General features: G+C 52.9%; 1 protein-coding gene across 1 annotated transcript in view; it reads right to left on the bottom strand.

Annotated features, from left to right (window-relative positions):
• The window catches only part of RAMP1 (receptor (G protein-coupled) activity modifying protein 1), a gene marked incomplete at its 5' end in the record, with an annotated part of 11,015 nt that extends 9,192 nt beyond the window's left edge, over positions 1 to 1,823 (bottom strand). Inside the window, one exon of the mRNA XM_010140247.1 lies at positions 1,685 to 1,823. Within this exon, the coding sequence (XP_010138549.1) occupies positions 1,685 to 1,823 (139 nt within the window). The remainder of the gene's footprint in view (positions 1 to 1,684) is intronic.
• Positions 1,824 to 11,654: the final 9,831 nt, after the last annotated feature.

The following is an 11,654-nucleotide window of genomic DNA, read 5'->3' as shown; positions in this document are numbered from 1 at the left end:
AGCGGTCTTCTCCGGCTAAAGCTCTGCCACTGGGGCATGTGGTTTCTTCTCACATACGTAACTGCATTGAGCAAGACTGCCACCCTGATTTCCAAACACTGCTCAGGCTGAGTTCCTTGAAAGTCCATTTGATCACAGAAAGGTTGAGGTTGGAGAGGACCTCTGAAGGTCCACCTCACCTTGTCCAAATGCCCTTGGTCAAGCAGGGCCACCCAGAGCTGGTTGCTCATGACCCTGTCCAGATGGCTTTTGAATATCTCCAAGGATGGAGACTCCAGGACCCCCGTGGGTGACCTGTGCTAGTGCTTGGCCATCCTCAGAGTGAAAAAGCATTTCCCAATGTTCAGAGAGACACTCCTGGGCTTCAGTTTGTGCTCATTGCTTCTCGTGACCCTGTCCAGATGGCTTTTGAATATCTCCAAGGATGGAGACTCCAGGACCCCCGTGGGTGACCTGTGCTAGTGCTTGGCCATCCTCAGAGTGAAAAAGCATTTCCCAATGTTCAGAGAGACACTCCTGGGCTTCAGTTTGTGCTCATTGCCTCTGGTCCTGTCACTGGGCATGGCGGAGAAGATTCTGGCTTCCTCCCCTCTGCACCCTCCCTTCAGGTATTTATATACCTCAGTAAGATCCCCAAAGCCTTCTCTTCTCCAGGCTGAGCAGACCCAGCTCTGTCAGACTTTCCTCAAAGGACACACACTCTAGTCCCTTCATCGCCCTTTGCTGGACGCTCTCCAGTATGTTCATGTCTTTCTTGCACTGGTCTCTCTCTGGGGAGCCCAAAACTGGAACCAGCGCTCCAGGGGTGGTCCCACCAGTGCTGAGTAGAGGCAAAGATCCTCTCCCTTGACCAGCTAGAAACACTTCTTGTAACGCAGTCCCCAGATACCATTCACCTCCTTTGCTGCAAGGGCAGTTTCTGGCTCATGTTCAACCTGGAGCCCACCGGAAACTCCAAGTCCTTTTCTGCTGAGCTGCTTTCGAGCTGGGTGACCTCCTGCACATCCTGGTGCCTGGAGCTATTCTTCCTCAGGTACAGGACTTTGCATTCCCCTTTGCTGAACTTCATGAGGTTCCCATCAGCCCATTTGTCCAGCTGTCAAGGTCCCTCTGGACAGCAGCACCACCCTCTGCTGTGTCACCCACTCCTCCCAGTCAGGTGACATCTGCAAACTTGCTGAGGGTACACACTGCCCCATCACCCAGACCATTAATGAAGAGGTTAAGCAGAACTGGACCCAGCACAGACCCCTGCAAAACACTGATAGTTGCTGGTCTTTGTCCAGTGATCACCACCTTCTGGGCCCGGATGTTCAGCAAGTTTTCAACCCACCTCACTGTCTGCTCATCCTGCCCACACTCCATCAGCTAGTCTGTGAGGATCTCATGGGAAATGGTGTCAAAAGCCTCACTGAAGCCCAGGTAGAAAATGTTCACTGCTCTCCCCTCCAAGCCCACCTCATGGTTCCCCCACAAGATACCAGGATAGGGAAGCCTCTTCAGCTGGACCCAGCAGGGATGGAGCCAGGGCAGCATCAGCAGCAAAGCAAAGTGAAATGGTACATTTGTGCCCTCCCACCAAAATAAAACTCACCAGTGACCTCCTTACACCCCAAAATCATACATGTGCAGGCGGTGCCAGGATGCCAGGAAGGGACAGAGTGAGCAAAGAGACCTCACTTACCCCACAGTCTCATCCCAGTCGCACCAGAGCCGCTGCCCGATGCCCTCCATGCTGAGCTGGAACTGCTTCAGGCAGTAGTGCTGGATCATCCAGCCGTAGTCTGCCTCCTGGCACGCCGTCGCTGCGATGAAGTGATGGGCTGGAAGATGAGGAATGAGCAGGGTTAGGCTCTACTGCAGTGGGTCATGACACAATGACAGTCCCTTGCCACCCACCACACAGGCTCCCTGCAGCTTTCCATGCAGAGAACATCTGCCAAAGCAAGATCAAAGCAACTCTACTCTCAAGCAGCCTCTCAAAAACCTCCTCCTCAGGGTTTTAACTCCCTCCTCACAACCCTCTGACCCTGCAGCACTGTCCTCCAATACCCTCCTGAGTGCCTGATGCTAGATAAATTGATTATTCAAAATACACCAGGCAAGTCATAAGTAAGACTGAGGTTTTATTCTCTGCTGATCACTGGACACAAATCTTTGGACTTTAAAATCACAGGGGTTTTGTTTACAAAAAGTGTGGAGGAGGTTGAGGAATAACCCCACGGCTCCCAGACACATCCTTACTGCTGCTGCTGCTGCTGCTGCTGCGCAAAGGTCCTCTTTAAAATTATCTGCACTTGCAAACAAAGATCCAGCTCTGATGAAGCACAGGGACAAGTGTAGTGAAATTCATCTCTGGCTGCACGGTGCTGGTTTAACTCACCTCTGGGAACGTGTTCCCGCTACATGGTGCCTTCTGGTTTGGGACCAGAGAAGGAAGAGATGCTGCTTCCCTATGAGTCTGTGCACAATTAGGGCAATGTTGGAGTAGTGGAAAGGGAAAAGGACAGCAGTGCTAGAAAAGGAAGAGAGAGCAGGCTCGAAGGAGAAGAAAACCTTCGGAGGAATGATTTATTGAGCCTGGCTATAAATAATACCTTGTCCTTGGTCCCAAAGTGCCAGCTAGTGCCTTTGCAGCTCCTGGAGTTTGCAGGCATTGCATACCAGCTCTATTTTTTGCTACACATGAGTAACTCTGTGCAAAAGAGTGGGGCTTTATTTTTATTTTTATCTTAGTTCCTAACAAAACAGAATTTAGCTTCTTATTTAGCAATCTGCCTGTGAAAACCATGGGACATCACCAGTGCCTCCTGCCCAGTGGATGCCCTCCTTGAGCAGCCCCCAAACCCCACAGGAACCAGCATCCTATGGCAATGGGTGGGACCTGCTGGGGGCTTTGGGTGGTGAGGGGCCCCCAGACCCTTGGGTGAGTTTTCTAGATGGCTGCAGGACTCCCACGCTGCCTGCCACCACAGCAGCTGCTTCGGTCCAGCTCAAGATAAGAAAATGTGAGTGACCAAGCCAAGAGAAGGGAGTTAAGGAGCATTAAACCCTCATCGCTGCAGTAATAAAACCGAGTTTATCGTAATTTAAAGATCCCCCCAGGGGCTCACCCTACAGCACCTGCACAACACAACCTCAGTCAGAGACAAGCTCTGCTCAGAAATGGGAAGGTTTGGGATGCTGAAGTAAAGCTCGAGTGAGGAGGAGGAGGGAAAGTGCAATAATTTAACATGAGAGCTGGACTGCAAATCTCGGTCTGGGCAGGGTCAAGGATGATTGATGGCTGCGAGGCTTTTCTTCCCTTCCCATCCCTTCAAATCTGGATGAGTCAAGTGAACAGGTTACATGGCTGAGCGAGCGCCAGCATCCGAGGGAGGTTCAGGTTCCACCTCAAGGGGTCACCGGGCTGTGAAGGACAAGCACCCTGCAAACTTTACATCCATCATGCAGCCAGCCAGCCAGCTTGCAGAGAAAACACGGAGCGAGCTGCATAAGGGGAGAGAGGAGAGCAGGGGAGGTGAACAGGTTAAAAAGCAGCTGGAGGAGAGGGGGAGGGGATTGAGGAGCAAAGAAGGAAATGGAGCCAGGCAGAAATGAGACACACGAAACACAGAGAGAAATCGAGGCAGAGAAAGCTGCTTTAAGAAATCCAACAGCGATACAGCGAGTCAAGAATAAAGAGAAGCAGAAGTTGACTGAGCATGGCCAGGCTGCCCTTCGCCTGGCTTCACTCCTCCCCGCTCCCAATTAGCATGGATGAACCTACAGACAAATCACTTGTACGACAAAAAAAAAAAAACAAAACAAAAAAACAAACCCAGAAAACCAAACTATCCTTAAAGAAGCCCAAGCATTTCCTGACGACCATGCAGCTGCTCCTGCCAAATGGACCTAGAGGAAAACACCTTGACAGGCAGCTCCACCTTGGGTGGAGAGAGGAGAAACACTAAATAAATCATGGGAATGAAGCAACCAAGAACAGCAAACTGGCTACGATGTCTGCTTGAGTGGCTGCAAGCCACTTATATTTGGTCATCAGCATGAAAACGAGAAACGAGCTCTACTATTAAAAGAAAAGAACAACCCAAAACAAGTGAAAATAAAACCCCAGGGAGCTTTAAGAACTTGCCAATCAAAGCCGCTCAAGAGACACTGCTGGGATGGATGTGGCTGTGGGCTGAGTACAGGGGTGGGCAGCCAGGAAAGAGCCAGCTCACGGGCGTCATCAGCCCTGAGCACGTGAATTGTACACTTGCACCTCGTTCAGGCGCAAGTTCACCTTGTACACTTGCCTCTTATCTCAGCTCTGAAGGTTCTTTGCAGGCATGACACCACCTTTCTTCACCCCTGGCAGCTCTTTGTGATGTCCTCCAGGAGCTCTGCCTTCCCCACAAGGACCTGCCTTCTGTGGCGGTGAAAACTGCAGCTGCTGACAGCCAAGGCTTGGCTTGGTAACCCCAAGGAGCAGTGCCGAGACGGTGCTCCTGGAAGACATCTCTGCCACCGCATCTCACACCACTACACTTGGGGTCAGTCTGCAAATCCTGTTCCCTGGGAAACTGGGGAAACCAGACCCATCAGCCAAGAGACTGAGACACTTCAGGAGGACATTTGACTTTTAACGTTGTGAAGGGCTCTTTTGTTTTACACATCATATTCAAAGAGCATCCAAGAGGAGCAAAGCTCAACAGAGCCCATTATGTAAATGCTGCAAGGATGGAGCTGGGCACAGTGAGACTGAAAAGCTCTTTTGTTTTCAGCTGGCCACGGAGAATTTGCTTTAGCTTTAAATGCACATTTTAAGGGGAAAGTGAGGAGAAGCTCTTGCCACTTTTCTACATAGTCCACCTATACCCAAAGATATTTACCTGCTGCTTCCCAGATATCCCCCAAACCCCATGTTTATCAGCATGTTGGGCTGGGACAGGCTCAGGGCTTGTAACAACAGGGGGAAAAACGCAGAGAGGGATTTCTGTATCCCCTGGCTCATTCCAGGTTTTTCTTCCCCCTTCAGTCTGCTGGCGGGGACAGTGTAAGTCAACTGCAGTGAGCTGTAAATAACTGAGCTCCAGAGCAGTCACATCTCTGTACTTGCAGCGCCCATATGTGAAGGCTGTAAGGAGCTGCTGAGTAAATGAGCTCCAAAAGCCGACTGCACCAAGGCTGAGCTGCCACCAAGAGCTCCCTTCTTGCGTGTCCCCCCAGTCCCTTGTTAAAATCGGGAGCTGCAGGAACACAGCAGTTGTCTAGGAACATCCCACCAGAGCCAGGCAGTACCTCCAAAGCCCAGCTTGGTCTTTAGGTGCCTCCTAGACAGGGAGCAGTGGGTTATCTCTGTCTTCCCATGTCTCCCCCGCTTGTGCAGGCAAACAGGTGATACCGCTGACTGCCATCCAAAATTCATCCTTGCAGCACACATGCACACTGTCTTCTGCATGCAAAAACTCCTTCTGAAGGAGGCACCATCCAGCACAGCCTTTGGATCTCAGCACAAGGATCTGTGTGACTGCTGATGAACGTCCTTCCCTGCTGAGAAGAGCACTGATGGCCTGTTAAAAGATGTAACTTTAAGGATCCTTCATTTGCCTCCTCACAGGGAACATCTGGAGAGCAGCGGTAAGGAGGTGATTGGAAGAAGGCTTTTCCAGGCAGCCCAGATTCTCTTGATTGCCTCGGGATCGATGTCCTGGAGACACTCAGCAAATGTCTGCTGAGGGTTAGTCCCAAGTCACTGGCTATGTGGCTGCTGCAGATGAAGGCTCCTCACCCAGCGCCCGGACTGTACCCCTGTTTGCAGTCCCATCCAGGAAGGAAGCACTTGATGAAGGCTCTTATACAGAACTGGAGACACCCTAATTAGTGACTCGTTTCAGTGGCACCCACTGGGTGCTGTTGGAGGGGCTGTCAGACCCACCCAGCACGGCTGTAGCTCACTGCTATCCAGCAAACGTCCACAACACCCCTTGATGGTGCTGGATGAAGGATATTTGACTACGCGTGCAGAGTAGTCACCACACCATCCTGGCTATGGCTGGACTGGCAGGTTGGTTTTGGTGAAAACCATTCAGGGCTTCATAGCAAAGAGCAGAAAATAGCCCGTTATTCATCCAAAAGCTTAGGGGTCCCATCAACCCCCCAAAGAACGCAGATAATTGCAAAGTGACACTCCCCGCAGGGCTGGCAATGAGCGAGCTACATGTAGCTAAACCCAAGCACCAGCAAAGCTCTGGGCTCCGAAGACAAACACCCCAGCATCTTCTCCTGGGCTTCTCCCAAATGCTGTGCCCCGCCCTGTGAAACGGTTAGGAAGCCTGATTCGAAAACAGCCTGTTTCCCCCTCTTTTTTGGTGCTTTTTTGGAGTTGTTTACTCCGCTTTATTGAGAACAAGCCTCGTGGTTTGGACCCGGTTGCAAAATAAAACCAGTGAGAGCTGGAAATCTGGAGCTCATTTGCTGAGCATGCTTTGAGCCCTGCCTCTGCCCTGTCCCCATCCAGCTAAAACCAGGTAAAAGCCAGCCAGCCAGACACGCCACGTGCTGCTGACCCCGGTACTCACCAGCTGGGTACAATGCTGGGAAGGAGACAGTCACTTGCAGCTAACCTCAAACCTGATTTTGTCCCCCTTCCTCATGGCCAACATCCCCTGACCACCTTGGGCTCACAGCCATCCCCACCTGGCCACTCGGCCGGGTGATAAAAACTTCTGGAGGGGACCACAGCCCTGTGCTCCCGCAGAAGGTCCCACATGGCTCCAGCAGAGCAGGTTCTGAGTGGGGGGATTTTGCAGGCACAGCCCTGGGAAGCCTTGAAAGCTGCTCTGTACACGGGGAGCACATATTCATCAGACTCAGGCTGCCTCCGATTGCTTTTCAACCCTTCCCTTTGTGGTGGCACCCACATCTACAAGACCAGCTGAGCCAAGTCCTCACTAAGTGCATTTCTCAGCATCTTTGCTTTCACTCAGCGGAGCCACCACGACCACTGCTAATTAGCAACTCGACATAATTAAGCTCAAGTTTTCATCTTAAGCCTGGTGATCATCTAGTACCCTCTGCAAAGGGGCATGGGCACCCCTGGGATACCTGGGTTGTGTCGCAGCACCCCAGTGCTCTGCCCACGAAGTGGGCTCTGCATGAAGTTGAGGGAGGGGTCAGTCCCAACCCAAAACTTCTCATCCAAAGCACTTGTGGGAGGGTGGGGAGAGAACATGGGGGCAGGAGGCAGAAGATGAGCATGAAAAGCATCCTGGTTTGCAGCCAAAAATTGAAAAATTTGGGGGGAGGTTTAGCTTTGTTGACTCAAAGCCAACAAATCAGCCCCGCCGGAGGCAGCAGATGGTTTTCAGGGGACGGAGCAAGGGCTGAAAATAAACCCACGGCTCCCAGCAGCGCTCGCACGTAAAGGGTTGGGCTGGGCTCCGGCTGGCGCCCGCACACTGCCAATGTGGGAACTAGCAGGATCACTGCCAACTTGCCCAGGGAACCTCCCTGACCGCCTGCCTGTACCTATCCACACCTTCTCCTAAGCCCGATTTTGTGCTCCCCAGACAGAGCCAGATTTGGTACAGGGAGCACTTCCAGCCTGCTGCTTTGTGCAGGGCCTCTGGCCCCCGTGGTGGTATCAGAAAGTCAAATAATTGCTCCAAACAGCAGGCTGAGCCCCACCAGAGACACAGGCCGGTGCTGGGGACCAACCTCCTCTGCAGCTCACCCATCCAAGGAGCACCTTCTGCATCAGGGTCTAAAGACCTCCCATGAGGTATTGCTCTGGATAGGGCTTCAAAAGCAAACCACCGCGTAATCTAGCAGGAAGCTCAGGTCTTGCGCAAGACACCTCTCACCAAGAAACATGAGAGAGAGCATAAGTCACCCATGCCACCTGGGGAGAAGCAGGAAGAAAGGCACAACTGCCCTGTCCAGCATCTGCAGCCTCTTAACCCCTGGAAAGGGTCTGGCATCCTCTGAGTAAAAATGAACCTCCTGCCAGGGCTGCTTCAGGCAGCTGCCAGGACCTGAAGCAAAGGTTCCAGAGCTTTTCACCAGGAAGAAATGAAGCTGGCGCATAGCAAATGTGTGACCCCCTTCAGCTGGAGCTGGGGGACAGAAAAATGCAGATGTTGGTGTTGGGGAATGGCAGGATGGCTGCTCAATGCTATTTCTTTCTCTGTCAGAAAGGAGGGAGCCATCTGCTAACACCTCTGCTTGCTGACAGCCTGGGATGCACCCCCACAGTCAAACAAAACCTCCAAGCCCTGGCAGGGCTATTTCTGTCCTGGTTTTGCATGACAAATGTATTTTTAAGGCCTCTCCTCCCTGCCTGGCTGGGTCAGGCCAGGGGCACTGGCACCTGCCGCAAACTGCTGGGATCCGATGGCACTCCTGGGACTGTTGGGGCTGAGCAGCAGCTTGGGAACAGTAAGATGGATGGAGGCGTCCAAACCCTGCAGGCAATTGTGGGGGAGACAGAGACCCATCCCCTTCTCAAGCAGCCTGCCCAAGCACCACCATCAGCACAGGAACTTCCCATCCCATCCCATCCCCAATCCCATCCCCAATCCCATTTGAGGCCAGCTTCTCCCTAGGCAGCTTCTCTGGTCCCCTACTCCCTTCCAGGCTTGGCAACATTTCACCTGCAGCATCTTTCCCTCTTGTTACGAGGCTGCTGCAGGGGGAACATCTCTGGAGGCATTCAGCCTCTCTGTTGGGGTGATTTTCAGGCCCAGGTTAGAGGAGCATCGCATTACAGCTCAGAACACTTCTTCCTCCCAAGCCCAGAAACACAGTGAGAGAGGCGCAAAGGTCATGGGGCTCTCCATACTGCCATCCCCGGGCACAGCCCTCCTGCCCATGGCACTCTCCTGCCCTGAGGACCAGCTTTTAACTCAAGGCACTTCCCTTTCCTCAGTGACAAGCAAGGACCATCATCTTGGCCTTTTCTGTAAAGCACTTGGAGATGCAGAAAACCGTAACTGTTACTTAACAGGCAGAAAAGGAGGCCACAGCCACCAACCCACCAGACCTCCAGCTGGCAGGGCTACCCTGCCACCACCTCTGACCGAATACATTTGGCCAAGGAAAACGGATGATATATAGCACTTCAAGCATCTCAAAAACCTTATTTATCAATGCACGATTGGATGAGCTGCTGCTGCTTTCACTACAGCAGAGCACCAGGCTCACCACATCCAGTTTAGAGACCTCAAAAACACATGGAGGTGTTTGAAGTCCTCACAGAGATGCTCCTATTTCCCAGTATCTGCAGGGATGCAGGTGCTTGGCAGGTGATGGGCCTTCCCCATGGAAGAGCTTGTCCCCAGCAACAACCGGTTGCCCTCTGGGCAACCCAGAGGCACTCAGCTAGAGTGAGGCCTGGGGACGTCAGGACGAGGAGGGACGGACTCCCTGGCCACCCAAAGCAACCACCCACCGCCTTGTTTAACATGAGAAGGGCACTTCTCATCCCCACAGCATTTATTCAGAGAGATGTTTTGTCCCAAACCTGCTCCCTGATGCTTCAGGAGAATCCTCGGGTTCCAAAATCAGGCAGCCTCTGTGTCCTCTGCTGCTGCACCTTGTTCACCTGGTGTGTTGTGACACTGTCCCTTAATCCACAGGACTTTCCTTCCTGATGTAGCCATTTGGGATTTGATTAGGAGGGAATTCATGGGATTCAGGGGTTTTTACGTGCTGAAAGGGACCAGGGATTTTTCAGCACACTGCTGAGACACTGCACAGCAAGATTTCGGAAGCAGAGCAGATGCTGGGTGGTGGAGGGAACATCTGCCATGTCTTGGACTTGCTGCCACCACTTACTTTGGAGAAGGAGTATCCCCCCATCCCTGCCTCCCCTGCACCCCAGGGGGCTGCAGATGGAGCAGCAGAAAGAAACTACCGGAATCCTACGGACATGGTTATAAAGCTCGGCCAGAGCTCCCCAGCAAGGTGTGCAGACAGGGATCACCCCATATTTTACCCATTCAACAGGTAAAGCTTTTAAAGGACTCAAGGACTTGGGAAACTTGGATGGCAGAAAAAAAATGTTAAATGGAAAGAGACAGGGCTAGAAAAGCTCAATTTTAGGAAACCAGCCATTCCCCTGAAAAACACTCCTGTGATGGTGGCTTTGCTCATGCTGTTTTGGGGAGTGAGGTGCAGGCACTGCAGTCTCGGGGCACAGCAGCGCTGTGGGGCTCCTCCCGGCTCCCCAGGTCTGTGTGCTGCGTCTCTCTCCGTCTGGGTTTGCTCACACAACAGCCTCCCTCAATACCAAATAAATACCGCAAAATACATTCCATTAAACCCCAGCACAATGAGACCTCTGCGCCAAGTACGCACTGTGGTGGGAGGTACCACGGCGTAAGTGCCGCGCCAGGAGTGTGAGCAGAGGCAAAGGTCCGTGTAAAGCCTTGCTGGCTTGGGAGACAGGGTGAACCTGAATGCAGAGTCGGTGGAGAAAGTCAGGTCCTGTTAGGGAGCGGGCCATGCGGAAAGCTCAGGCAGCAGATGCCCTCCAAAGAGCCAAAGGTCTCCACATCTTCGGGAATGAAGCACAACACGTGGTGGGTCTGAAGGACACACTGGGGTCCTGCCAGCACCATCCCACCACTGCTGGCAGAAGAGCATCCTCAGAAGTCCCAGTTCTGGGGGGCTGTGGCCCGGATGAGCACAGGAGCGAAGCCGGAGCAAGGCCTGTGCCTCGCAGAGGCCAGGCTGGAGGCAGCATGATGATCTCCTGAAACACTTCTGGGGATAAACATCACGAGGCACGAAGACTTATTTACAGTAAGAGGCAGTAACAGGAGAAGGTCAAACGGAAACAAGCAGATCAGGAACACGCATCGGCTCCAGCTCAGTGCACGCCAGCACCCAGACATGGCTCTTGGCACAAACGCCAGCTCAGCAGCCACAGCAGCCCCGTACCAGCATGCTGCGTCTCCTGAGCAGCCCCTCATACCTGCAAGCCGGGCACGCAGCACCAAGGCACTACTGCTGACCACATCCCCACCTATTTTTTTCCTGCCCAATGATCATTTGATAAAAGCACTGTCCATGACCCACTCTGAAGTGTGACCAGGCGCCATGATTATACCAAAGCACGTTGCACCTGAGCACTGCTATTGCTTTCCTCTGGAGAGGTGAGTGGAGCAGCTCCGGTCCCCGCTCGCTGGAGCCAACACCTGGACCCTGCCATGACCACATCCCCACCTATTTTTTTCCTGCCCAATGATCATTTGATAAAAGCACTGTCCATGACCCACTCTGAAGTGTGACCAGGCGCCATGATTATACCAAAGCACGTTGCACCTGAGCACTGCTATTGCTTTCCTCTGGAGAGGTGAGTGGAGCAGCTCCGGTCCCCGCTCGCTGGAGCCAACACCTGGACCCTGCCACCCCATCCTGCCTTCGCAGCTGCACAAGGAGTGGGGCTGCAGTGTGCTCTGCTGTGTCCAGCAATCAGGTCCAGAGCTTGGTCCCTAATTAGGGCTGCTAATGAAGCTGGTCACCACCTGGGTCGGGAGTCCTTTGCCCTCATCTCTCTTTCCAGTGCAACACTTCCTCGCCATGTCCTGGCTCCGCTGCCTACCACAAGGACCACATAACAATGGAGATTTCCCTGCCCATTCTCCCGGGGACCTGCACCTGCCCTGTCT

Source organism: Buceros rhinoceros, unplaced genomic scaffold (assembly GCF_000710305.1).
Source record: "Buceros rhinoceros silvestris isolate BGI_N320 unplaced genomic scaffold, ASM71030v1 scaffold15477, whole genome shotgun sequence".
Classification (NCBI taxonomy): Eukaryota; Metazoa; Chordata; class Aves; order Bucerotiformes; family Bucerotidae; genus Buceros; species Buceros rhinoceros.
Note: the sequence above shows the minus strand (reverse complement) of the source record. Positions and strands in the feature narration are given on the sequence as shown.